The sequence below is a fragment of the Channa argus genome, chromosome 4, assembly GCF_033026475.1.
Source record: "Channa argus isolate prfri chromosome 4, Channa argus male v1.0, whole genome shotgun sequence".
In the NCBI taxonomy this organism is placed as follows: domain Eukaryota; kingdom Metazoa; phylum Chordata; class Actinopteri; order Anabantiformes; family Channidae; genus Channa; species Channa argus.
In genome coordinates, this window is record NC_090200.1 from 28,277,833 (window position 1) to 28,291,177 (window position 13,345).

Consider the following 13,345-nt stretch of genomic DNA (forward strand, 5'->3'; position numbering starts at 1 on the left):
CTAATTGTCCCTCAAACTTGTAAGTCAAAGGTTTTCACACTAAAAAATATTCAATGTTGATTTTACTACAGATAACAAACCCTGCTGCACTCTGCACCTGTATTTTTTTGAGAGGGCCTGTTAAAACATTTAATAGAATAGAGAGATTCTTAAAAAGCTTTCTTCATCATGCCTGTATGCAGGACTTTTCTGTATCCAACTGTGTGTAACATCTAGACTAGACTAATTTCAGACACTCAGTTGCATAGGATTTGTGCTATATTCCTTCTTCAGAGATAAAAATAGAAATCTCACCTAAAAACAGAAATTATTTTTTACTGTACTGCATCAGATTTCATTCTTCTTCAATATTTTTCAAATATAGGAAAGCTGAACACTGCAAATGCTAAAGTGAAAATACAGAAAAATCAAAAACTGGAAATATCTAAAAACTCTAAATGAAGACATTTAGTACAATTGCTCTTGACCTTTTTCACTATACAGTACATAAATGTATGTTGATGTTAAAAGCTATCATGAAAAGAAAAACTAGAAAAAGCATTTCCAAAAAGATAAAAATGTGTGTGTGTGTGTGTGTGTGTGTGTGTGTGTGTGTGTGTCATGTGGGAGAGAAAATCTGTCAGGTAAAGTGTGGACACAGTTCTGAGGCTGATCACATGACCTGATTCAGTTGTGCCCATTATCATGGCAATTACACATTTACTGAAGACAGGTTATAAACTGCAGAGACTTTACCTCCCAAAATGTGCAAATTGTGAAAAATGATTAGTCCTATTAACAAAATTTCAAAACTGTGTGCGGCAGAGGGCTTCACCGAACACAGTAATACACTTCATTTGAAGATACTCAATAAAATAAAGGCATGGCGATTTTAAAACAGCACCCGTTTGTGATTTGAGGAGAATTACTAGACCAACAATGGGCATTTCAGATGGAACTCTCTCTGTTTCTGGCCAAATACTGAAAGAACCTTAAGCCCTGTCACTATGAGTTACATTTTCTGAAAGAACACAAATACACATATGTTTTAATATATAGTATAATTTGTTGAGGAAAGATGAAAGTTGACTGAAGAAAAGAAAAAAAGGAAGAAGTTGATAAAAGGTGAAGCTGAGAAGTTGAGTGCTTGTGATGTCACCCACTCTAGCTGTGTCAACTTTCTGCAATACACACTAATGGACAACTTGAAAATTAACCAAAAATTACCGCAAACTAAAAAAAATATTAAAAAGCTGAATGAAAGACGAATAACTGAAGGTCTTTTGACTTGCTTAAAGTTTGAATGGTCTCTCTAGGCTGAAGTATGCCTAACTAGTTAAATGTTTACAGTGTGTCCCTTATCATTTATTTGATGCATCCTCTATTACTTTTTTTCTTGTTCAGGCTATTCGATAAAAAATAGATCAAAATAAAAATGATAAAAATGACACTGCACTGATTTTACAGATAAAAGACAGTGGATCAGTGTAATTTTTGCAGGAGCTTCATCACTGTAGGAGAAAGCTTGTGTTTCAAAAATCCCACTACACTAGCATTTTGCAGGTACAACATGAGTCACTCAAGAACCAGAGAAATCACCCATGAGATGTCTCAGTCAGAAATGTCAGGAGATTTAACTTTTCTTTATTAATCACAGTGAGAGAGGATCTCCATACATGTAGTAACACATTCACATATAAGGCGTCAAATAATTTTTCTTGATGAATCAAAACAAAATGTAAACAATTCGTGCTTGAGCTTTAGGTTATGCACAGGAAGGAAGAGGAGGAATAATTCCTACTGAAGTAATTTTTCCAGTTCAACGTGCTCAACACATCTCAGTAACACAGAACATTTATCTACCATTTCAATTACTGTTAGACATATTACAATACATTTTAATTTGTTCAAGAACACTGATAGTGTTAATGCTTAGTGCTGTCAATCTCCCTTTTACAAGAAAGATTTGAAGCAGCAGGAGTATACACACGCAGAGTGTGACGATAAGCTAATAAGGCTGGTGTTCTAACATCGAGTTCAGCTTTTAAGATAAAAACAAATATTTGCAGTCAATAATTCCAATTTAGACATGACTGATGGCCCTACAGTACCCCCATTCAGGGACAATACTTGAGAGTTAATTGAGTGTTATTGCTGCTGTTTTGCTTGGTAAGAGTACTTATTACAAGCCAGAGAAATAATATCATTACCAAACAATGCTGAAGTGTTTTGCTTGGAGAGGTTATAGTAAAACACAAAATACAGTGAGGTATGTCACATGACCATGTACAGACTATAGCAAGCAGCATGAAAAGAACAATGTAACATCAATAGTGAATCTCGAGTGCAAGAAGTCTTGTTGTGTGTACCCTACAGCAACCGTGGGTTTAGGGGGGTCGGAGGTCAGTTTTCAGAAGAGTCGGTCTCTTCCGTGGAGCCATCGCTTTCCACCTTTCTTCTGTGATGGATGTTTCTTCTTGGCGAGGCCTTCCTCTGCACCTCCTTCAGCCCCCCCACTGCACTGCCACTGCTATTGCTGCCAGGACTCACAGAGATCTGGGCGATTCTGGAGAGCAAGAAACAAAAAAAGACATGTAAAGAGAAGAACAGAAGATAGACAGGAAGGAAAGAAAGCAAAGACACGACAAGAAGCAAAGTGTCCAGAAAAATATTATTGTGGTAGTGCAGCATCCAGAACTTGAAATTTCCCTTGTTTGGTATTGTTATGCACAGTGCACAGGTGGAAAGAGAGACACAAACAAGTGGGAGGTTCATTCAAAATGTAAACAGACATTTTAACCCTTCAACCTGTAAAGCTGTTGATGTTGAGATATAAAATTCAAAGCCTACTATGACTAATTCTCATTCAACTGTTCTTCTCTTTCAGTCCATCTGTAGAGAACAGGATCTACATCTGCAGCTGCAGCCTCTAATTTGAAAAATTTAAATACAGTGACTTAACGTACAACAGTTTACAGAGTTAACCTTCAGCAAATTATAAATGAAAATAACACCATGCTGCTCTCATACTCATGTTGTTAGATCTTTAAACCTGGTCTAAATAGAAATTGACTAATTTTTAGCTTTTTAACGGTCTTTACAAATTTTCCTTGTTAAAACGCTTTCTACAGTGTCCACAAATGTGTCCACTCAAAACACAACTATACTTTAAGAAATGAGTGCCACAGTTTACGGTGGTCATTTCATCTAAAAATGCACTTTAAAGTTCACCTGAGACTCATAAAACTTCACTCATCGCACTGGGCTAAATTCATTCTGAATCTATCAGTTAGCAAGTTATAATGTTACTAAGACAATTTACATTTTTTCCTGTTCAGAGGAATGTGAACAAGACGCATTTTACTTATTGTTACAGAGTGAAACAGAAACAAAACTAAGACTTGGAATTTTAGGAGGATTTTAATTGTTTGAATAAACACATTATCACACAGCCAAATAAGTAAATTTATAAAAACACAAATGGATAACCAGCATCCCAAACTATCTTGGTTACCATTATATGCACCCAGCTGACATACACTAACATCATGCTGCCCAGAAAAATATTATTGTGGTAGTGCAGCATCCAGAACGAACAAGCTAAAGGACAAACAACAGACACCACATATTTCTCTCTGGTCAGTTGTTGTTATGTCAGTAATGATACCGCTTTCTGACTTTATTCACAGCATCATCCTCCAAATAATTGTCTCCACATACATGTAAAAGTTTATATATGTCTATTGTGATTATTTTTAGCCACAACCTGCTTCTTTCCGGATCTCAGAGGGAATCTGTATAACACTTTCACCCCTTGCTTGTTTCTTTCAAAACAACATAGATAAATACATGTTGTCTGGATGAAAACCGAACAAACAATGGAGTGAATGACACATGGACAAATATGATTCTAGGAACAGCTTTTATCAAATTACTTATGTCCCAAAACCTCCAACTGCAAAAATACTCCAGTTATTTAATTTGCAACATACAAATTCACCTCAAAGTTAACTTTATTCAGAACTTGTGAAAGAAGCCAGTCAATCGAACAAACAACAAATACTCTTGCACCATAGCAGTTAAGGGAAATGAGGACTTTACAGGGTGACCCCTTATTTCTTAGTGTAGTCGCTTTCCCGATGGAAACATTCACAGACAATGGCCCCCCCATAAAATCACTGAATTTTAGAGATGACTTTGTGTGTGTTCTTACATTTTGTCCAGTTCCTGGTCCATTTCCGGGTCAATAAGTAACTCGGCCTTGCTGGGTAAGGCTCCTGCAAGAACAGGAACAAAAGTAACGTTTTTAAAGCTGTGTTAATGAATACAGCCCAACAGAGCTACATTAGGTGAAATACTAAACTTTTCATCAGGTGGAAACAAACAGAGGACAATGTGTTAGAAGTTGTGTTTTCAGCTTGTTGCTTTTATAAACAATGTGATCCATGACACAAAGAACTTGTAACATTTGATTACTTCCTATATATGAATAATAATATACAAATAAAGATGATAAAGCTCATGGTATAATGCATGATAATGCAAAATAGAACAAAACCAAGCATGATGTACAATATTACACATACCAATAGCTTGGTTGATGGTCTCCTGTTTAGCCAGGCTCATTAGGAAGCTGTAGTAACAGACTTTTTCAGTTTGTTCTAGTACTTCCTTCATACAGGACCTGGAAGGATGACTACACACACACGTACAACAATGATTATTACTGCAAGGAACCAAATCTCTAGAACAGCCTTCTTCCACCTAAGTAACATTGCCAAAACTAGGAGCATCCTGTCTCAAAGTGATGCTGAAAAACTAATCCACGCATTTGTTACCTCTAGGTTGGACTACTGTAATTCCCTACTTTCAGGATGCCCCAGTAACTCCCTGAAGAGCCTGCAATTAATCCAAAATGCTGCAGCAAGAGTGCTGACTGGAACTAGCAAGAGAGATCATATTTGACCTTCACTAGCTTCTCTCCATTGGCTTCCCATTAAATTTAGAATAGAATTTAAAACCCTGCTTCTTACACATAAAGCTCTGAATGGTCAGGCTTCATCATATATAGAAGATCTCATAGCACCATATCATCCCAGTAGACCACTTCGATCTCAGAATGCAGGCCTACTTGTGGTTCCCAGAATTTCCAAAGGTAGAATGGGAGGTAGAGCCTTTGGCTATCAAGCTCCTCTCCTGTGGAACCAGCCCACAGTTCAGATTTGGGAGGCAGACACCTAATCTACTTTTAAGTCAATGCTTAAAACCTTCCTCTTTAATAAAGCTTATAGTTAGTTATACATATGCTGCTTTAAGCTTAGACTGCTGGGCGACCCACCCCACTGATGTACTGAGCTTCTTTGATCCTCTCATCCCCCTCTCCTCTCACTCCACATTTATACATCACCACTGCATGACATTAGCTCTTTCTCCTGTAGTCTTTTAGACAACAACTCTACACTCGGCAAGGGCTTGCTCAGGGGGGATTTGGTGGGTTCTCTATATATCTTTATAGTCTTGACTTTATTATAAAAAAGTGCCTTGAGATGACTTTGCTGTAAATGTAGTTTTCCAAAACACTAGTCATGCTCCTGAACATGTGCACAAGAGGGGATCAAACCCTGTGTGCAAAGCCAGCTAAACCTCTCGAGCCACAGTGGTGGTTCAAGTCAGAGTTGTCAGTTAGCTTAGACATCTTTACTTTCCATTGTGTGTACACAACAGTGTATGTTAATGTCTCAGGAAACTGCAACTTCTATTTAGGTCTAAGCCTTTATTAGATAAAAACACTACCATGCAAGTCAATGTTTAAATAATACACTGTATATTTTTGTAAACTTTTACATAGTTGTTATATTGTTACTTCCTGGCTGCAGTTTGCACATGTGTTTAAGGTATATTTGTTGCAAACACTTCTTTTGTTCCTTCATTCCCACTAACTGAAACATAACACAGAGACCTAAATGTTCACATATGACTGAAAATACCTGATCCAGATAATCGGCAGTAGGTAGGACAGGGATAGTTTGAAAACATGGACTTAACAGATATGGCTTGACAAGTTGTTCCTAACATATTGTTTCAGCTTTGATCCTGCATCAAACTGTGATGATTACTGAACAGTATTTAGATGCATGTTGATAACACACCATCAATGTATAAAAAACATGTTTGACCTTTGTGGCCTTTCCATGTTCTGGACGTCATGATCTGTAAATGCTATATGCACTATATTACTAAATTTGTGACAGGTTGCACCAGCGAGTCACAGTGCGTAGTGTATGTTTTACCTGTGTTTGAACCTGTCACACAGGGCATCTATGCACTCAGCCAGAGTGGACGAGTCCACCCCATCCTGCTGCTGCCCCTCCTTTTCGTTGTCTTCGGCAGCCGCAAAGGGGAGCTGTTCAATGGAGGTGGGGACGATGACAGTGTTAGGACTCTTCCCTGCTAACAGGTCCTGGTAGATCACTAGCACACTGTCTAAAAATTCTACAGACAGAGGACAACAGGCATTTGGAAGTCAGAGGGTTCAATTCTGTTTTAGTCAGCTTTTTAAATGAAATAAGACAGCTAACATTGATCTTTATTAAAAAGATATAGCTGACTAGCTCACAACTTCTAGATCATAGGTTTCTATCATTGGTTTAAAACTTCAATATTAATAAAGCGGTCAATAATGTGACTTTTATTTTTGTATCCATGTAGTTTATTTCATTTTAAAAATGTTAAAAAAATTGAAATCCATCCATCTAATATCTTTACCGCTTATCCTGTTTAGGGCAAGAGGCAGGGCACACCCTTGACAGGTGTCCAGCCTATTTCAGGACGAACACAGACATACACAGACAGACAACCATTCTTACTCACATTCACACCCAGCCAATTTAGTGTCACCAATTAACCTTACATGCATGTCTTTGGACTGTGGGAGGAAACCGGAGTAGCCGGAGAAAACACACGCAAGCACGGGGGGAACATGTGAACTCCACACAGAAAAGCCGCAACCAGTTGAGGACCTTCTGTCTGTAAAGTCGCAGCACTAACCACTCCACCATTGTGCTGACAGAAATTAAAATAAATATACAAATTGCTTGGGTATGTTCAATGTTTGAGGTTATAGTCTATAGAGTTACAATTGTCATTAAATATTAACATTATAAAGCCAAAAGATGAACGTTGAAATGCTTAACAGAACACCCTATCCCATTATTTTGCGCAATCTTACATTTGATTAATTTAACAATACATCAAAGTAAAAAATCATTGTTTTGAGTGTTACAAATAATCTGGGAAAATACTGCAGTGTAGAAAGTCTCAGGATGGTCTAACTATAAGAAACCAAAATGTAAAGACTTTTTTTTTAATTAATGCAACTTGACCATGTGACAGTAAACAGAGCCTCACAGAGGCCCCTAAAGGATCTTGACTGTTGAATGCCATGCTTTAAAAATAATTTTTACAGACATGGCCAGCTCGTTATAACAATAGTTGTTATAGCATAACTTTTCTTCATCTTTAAACCACAGAAATCTCATGCTCTAGCACCTATGATAGCTATTATGGTCATTTTTAGACTTTTAGTATTGGCTACTGTGTGCATCTGATGTAGAAACCGTGCCAAATCAACATGCGGAAAAACAAAGTAATGGATACTACAGTATCACTTCTTGTAACAACACTAGTTCACATGCCTATTAGAAAAACATAGGATCCACCTGATAGCATGTTTATTTTTTTTGTTCGAAAAAAATAGGGACGAGTTTATTTTGATGTAACAAAACTTTGAAAATTGGAAATTTATTGTGAAATATTTCTTCTGGATAATGGAATCACATTAAAACACTGGTCAGTAGACTTTGGTCATGCTTGAAATTCAGCGTCATCAGGTGGTGTAACCACTTTATGCTAAATTTTTTTTTTTTCCTAACAATAATTTGATAATATCCGGGACAATTTAGGGGAAATAAAAAGTCTTCCTCTGATACAGTGCACATTTGTCACTCAGTTCTTTGAAAGAAAAATAAAACAGGTATCTACAGCCTCACACACAAGTCAGTATTTGCAAAACATGGAAGAAATTAATTTTGTAATGTAATGTTATTTCCTGTGAGTACACTTACATATACACAAGGTACATAACATATAAAATGTACCTTGATAATAGAACTGCAGCTGGAAGGCATAAAGAAAGTCAGAGAAAGACATCAGACAATCGATGGCATCCTCCATCAGAACAATTCTACAGAACAAGAACAGAAACAACAGGCAATGTAAAAAGACAATGTTAACAGGAAAAAGAAATCCAGATCAGAGTAGTTTGTGAGGTGATAAAATGTATGTGAGTGGAGTGTGTTGTCAGTAGTGTGTCAGCTTATTAACCTGGCTGCATTCTGCACCATCTCTACTGGAAAGTCAGGACATAATAACTGCAGCAGAGACCTGTATTCCAGCATGGACAGCAAGTCTGGAATTCAACAAGACACGACACTCATTTTAGTTATGCAAAATAAAACAGTAGTGCATACTGAACACAGCCAACAAAATCCAGTTACATTAATAATATTCCTTTTATGTCCAGACAAATTACTGTTGGTCTTTTCACTACACAAATCAATTAAATGTGCAATTTACCCAACGGTTTCCAAATTTTGCATATAATTGTATAGAAAATTAGTATTTAATTTAATGGCGATAAAAAACATCAAACCAGAATTGTTTTACACATTAATACCTTTCTGACTCTCACTCACCTCCACTCTTGCCAATCTGTCTGTAGCACCTCCAAAAGACTCTGATGAAGGAGGCTCTGTTATGAGCAGTGGCCCTGATGTAGTTATATTCTCTGAAGAGAACATGATTACTGTTCTTCACGCTGCTGAAACTTACAAAAATAAACACAAAAATTCCCCTAAATAGTGTTTAATTCCACCAACTATGTCAGCTAACACAATACTCTAGTTTGTGAAACATACAAACCTGTAACCAAAAAAGATGAAACCCTCTGTAAAATGTAAATAAGAAGAGAATGCAACTATTTGGAAGTCATATGAAACCTGTTAAAACACAGAAATTCAATTGTTTTCTGAATTTGATGCAAACAAGATTTAAAAATGTTTGTATAGGGGCACGTTTACCACTCTTTTGCATGACCTCTTCTTTAAACAACACTATGTATTTGAGAACTGAGGAGACAGACTCTTTAGTTTGTCACATGATTTCGCCTGGTAACAGTTCAGGTGACAGCTGGTAACAGCTGTTCAACAGTTCTGGGTCATAATTTCCCAAATATTTAAATGATTAGCAGATCTAGATTGCAGATCAGCTAGATTCTTTAAGTATTGAGCCATGCTGTTGTAATACACTGATCAGCCTCAACATTAAAACCAGTGGTCTTAATAATGTCATAGAGTTCAAGGGTCAACATGGGGTTAGCACTACTCAGAGCACTCTGCAGCTACACAGCCCCATACACAGCAAAATATTATACACTGTGTGTATATGTGTAAGAAACTCTATACTAAAATAAAAGCGAAATTATTGGCGTAAAAAAATCAAATCTTCTACTCAAGTAAAAATACTAAGCAGTTTCTTTGCATGGTGGATTTAACTTACATTTGAGAAAACAACTGTGTTTACTGACAGTGGTTTTCACAGGGTTTATTAAGCCCATGCAGTAATTTCCACTGCAGAATCAGGTCTGTAATTAATGCAAAAGGACCCAAATGTCACAGCACATCATAACTGCTTTTTGGCCTTGTCACTTGTGTAAAATTTTTCACATTCTCTAAATGTTTTTATTATATAATGTACTGCATATATTCAAATCCCCCAATTATTTGCAATTGTATGCATAAAAATGTTATTCTTAAATCGCTTAACTATTTGCCCATGCAGGAGAGTAAACCTCATCCTATCCTCCCTGAGATGCCCTTTTTATAGCTAATCCCGATACTGACCTGTTCCCACTTAACTTCATCAGTTGTGAGATGTTTTGCTTGTTTTTTAGTATTGCACAACTTTTCCAGTCTTTTGTTCGCCCTGTCCTCACCTTCCTGTAACTTGTTGCTGGTACCAAATTCAGAATAACATTATGTAACTCAAAACATAATACACACAATATATTAATTTCAACAGTTGATGTCTTGTCAGACTGTACTATCACCGAATGTGATATGGTGTTTTAAAGCATTTCATTCTATTTGTATTTACAATTTACATGACATCATTACCTTTTTTGGAAACAGAATTGTAATGTGACCAAATTTTTTTGGAGGCTCCTCACAGTTTACACTACAATACCACTACACTGTAAAAACGTCCAACAGTGGATTTCGGTATTAACGTTTACAAAGGCAATCTAACAGCTTTTTATGTATTTCTTTGTTTGAAAAAAGATTATACACAGCAATGTGTTCTAATGCACGGATGTGTATTGTCAGGTACACAATATATTCTAGCACTGACCTAACTAGGATAGATCAGGAAATGAAACCGAACACCACAATGGTCTGTGAATAAATATAGTATGAACCCAGTAATGGCTGATTTCGGGTTGCAGTATAGAAAATACACAGACAATTATTGTAAGTTAACACTTTCACTATTTTCTGTAAAGTTACTTAATCCTTTGATGTATTTGTAACTGACACACCCTCTACCAGTCATCAGGTCGGCTGTGCAGACAAATGAATCCTCACTGAACATGTAATTAGTTGACTGAATGTGTGACATACTACTCAGCAAAGTAGCGGATCACCCCAAACTGGGTGTATTCCTCCTTATGTTCCAGCAGCTGGGTCACTGCATCGCTCAGATAAACCAGCACGTTGCTGTCCGCTGAGAGAGGAATGAAACACACAACGACACTGGTTAACGGCTAACAATAGCTACAGACCTAAACCGTGCCAACTGAACAGTACAGCTAACGTTAGCGTTAGTTCACATTAGCACTGAACCTACCGAGGTACTCGTCAGCGGGAACGGAGGAGTTAAACCGGTTCATTGGTTTCGTTCAGCAGATAACGTAGGAACGTATGATATATGTAGCTATAATTTCATCAGCGAACTGTTAGATATAAATATATATGCCACAATAGTTATCGTAGTGACTGTCCTGACATGGTGGTCTCCCATGGAAACAGCAGGATGTTGTGGGTTACATTTATTAAATCCCCCCCGCGACAACACAATATTTCGTGTCGTTCCGTTGTCGTTTCTCCTTTCCGCCTCGCTTCTCTTTTGGGATGTCGGTTTGTCCAAGTCTGTTTCCTGGTGGAAAAGCAGATTTAATGTAACATTTAGCTGGATCCAACCTTCACCTTAAAACCAACCACCTCAGAGTAACAAACATGAGACTAAGGGGAACGCAATAGAACTTTTTCACAAAAACCGGAAGTACTTAGCGAACAGGTAACCCTCTTTCCGCTGTACGCTGTGGAAAGCAGTGGTCATGATGGATTACAGTTTTCAGCTTCTTTGTCAACTAATAAAATTATTGTATTTGTATAGTTATAAGCATAAACATTCATAAAGCAGTACATTTAGCCAAGTTGCTGTATTTCAACATGTCTTGATAAACGTCACTATGCCCAATTTGACTCACTGTAAAGACTACCACCAATTTTAGTGGTTATATTTATCCTGTACACAGATTTCATCTTAGACAAAGATGTTTAACAACTCTGTTTATGAGCCAAGTCCTGCGTGCTTTGATATCATGATCCAGAGTGAAATGCTGACTACAAAGATACTTGCTACCTCTTTGCACCTTAAAACTGTGTTGTTTGTCTCACCTAATCGCCTGCACCAATCATTTTTTAAGTTTCGGATTTTTTGGAAACGAGCAAAACATGCCTTTCTGTTTTTGCAGTGAACACGAACATTCAGGTCTTCTACAAAAGATCAAGATACTGTTTTTAGATTCTGATTGTCAAGTCAAGTCAAGTGGCTTTTATTGTCATTTCTACTATACACAGTGGTACACAGTACACAGTAGAAACGAGATAACGTTCCTCCAAGAACCAAGGTGCTACAAACAACACAAGCTATAATAAAGTGCATCGAGTGCAACCAAGTGCAAACAGTGCAGACGAAAAAACAGTACAGACGGACAGTGTAGACAGACAACACAAGTAACACAGGACAGGACACAAGACACAAGACCCAAGACAGTGCCGACCAGTAAACCTACTGTATACTATTTTACAGTACAGTACAGTTAAGTGTGCTAGGGGTGTTAAAAAAAAGAGCAGCATGTAAACGGTATAGTGCATTTAAATGTCCAGCATGTAAAAAAAGTGCAATTGCATTGGAATGTGCAAAAAAAAAAAAACAGCAGGTAAACAGTGTAGTGCAGTAAATGTAGAATGATAAAAGTAAATAAATAATAAATAAGTGGTGGTGGAATGAGATGAGTAGTGAGTGATGAGAATGTGCTGAGTTCGGTTTGCAGTGTGTTTAAGTTCTATTTCAGTTCTGTGTGTTGAGGAGCCTGATGGCTTGTGGGAAAAAACTGTTGCATAGTCTGGATGTGGTGGCCCGAATGCTTCGGAACCTCTTTCCTGATGGCAGGAGTGTGAAGAGTGTGTGTGATGGGTGTGTGGGGTCGTCCACAATGCTGTTGGCTTTGCGGATGAAGCGTGTGGTGTAAATGTGCATGATAGAGGGCAGAGAGACTCCGATGATCTTCTCAGCTGTCCTCACTATCCTCTGTAGGGTCTTGCGATCCGCGACGGTGCAGTTCCCAAACCAGGCAGTGATGCAGCTGCTCAGGATGCTCTCAATGGTCCCTCTGTAGAACATGGTCCGGATGGGGGGAGGGAGATGGGCTTTCCTCAGCCTTCTCAGGAAGTAGAGATGCTGCTGGGCCTTCTTGGTGATGGAGCTGGTGTTGACTGACCAGGTGAGGTTGTCCGCCAGATGAACACCAAGGAATTTGGTGCTCTTGACTATCTCCACTGAGGATCCATCGATGATCAATGGAGAATGGTCACCCTGTGCTCTCCTGAAGTCCACAACCATCTCTTTAGTTTTGTCAACGTTCAGAGACAGGTTGTTTGGTCCACACCAGGCTGTTAATCGTTGCACCTCCTCTCTGTAGGCTGACTCGTCGTTCTTGCTGATTAGACCCACCACGGTCGTGTCATCAGCAAACTTGACTATGTGGTTTGAGCTGTGCATTGCTACACAGTCGTGCACAGTTGTTCCTGATTGTTTAAGCCAGGAAAAAGGAGCCTCACGTAGCAGTTGAGGTCGAGATTATCCGCTGCTCCTTTGAACAAAATGTCTGTTGAATATCTAACTTCACACTAATTCACCCGGAGTATCTTCTTCAGTTGAATTACTGGTGCTTCTGTAGACTATA

General features: G+C 38.0%; 1 protein-coding gene across 4 annotated transcripts; it reads right to left on the reverse strand.

Moving 5' to 3' along the window:
* Positions 1-1,601: 1,601 nt before the first annotated feature.
* cstpp1 (centriolar satellite-associated tubulin polyglutamylase complex regulator 1) lies at positions 1,602-11,275 on the reverse strand. Of its 4 annotated transcripts, none has more exons than XM_067502347.1 (9): positions 10,942-11,275; positions 10,716-10,818; positions 8,733-8,857; positions 8,362-8,446; positions 8,136-8,221; positions 6,270-6,471; positions 4,566-4,675; positions 4,193-4,256; positions 1,602-2,545 (listed from the first exon to the last, which is right to left on the reverse strand). In XM_067502347.1, the coding sequence occupies exons 1-9, from the start codon at positions 10,982-10,984 to the stop codon at positions 2,383-2,385; spliced, it is 981 nt and encodes a 326-aa protein (XP_067358448.1). In that variant the 5' UTR covers positions 10,985-11,275; the 3' UTR covers positions 1,602-2,382. The 4 variants fall into 4 exon arrangements, with proteins under 4 accessions (XP_067358448.1, XP_067358447.1, XP_067358451.1 ...); XM_067502346.1 differs by having other exon boundaries at positions 8,733-8,863; positions 10,942-11,269; XM_067502350.1 differs by lacking the exon at positions 10,942-11,275 and having other exon boundaries at positions 8,733-8,824.
* Between the last annotated feature and the right edge of the window lie 2,070 nt (positions 11,276-13,345).

Bases quoted from the DNA above. Each gene is read 5' to 3' on its own strand.
- cstpp1 (XM_067502346.1), bottom strand. From the start codon at position 10,984: ATGAACCGGTTTAACTCCTCCGTTCCCGCTGACGAGTACCTCG. The intron at 8,222-8,361 runs GTTAATAAGCTG...CTTGTTCTGTAG, and splicing joins ATGGTGCAGAATGCAGCCAG to AATTGTTCTGATGGAGGATG. The intron at 2,546-4,192 runs GTAAGAACACAC...CTTGCTCTCCAG, and splicing joins GACCAGGAACTGGACAAAAT to AATCGCCCAGATCTCTGTGA.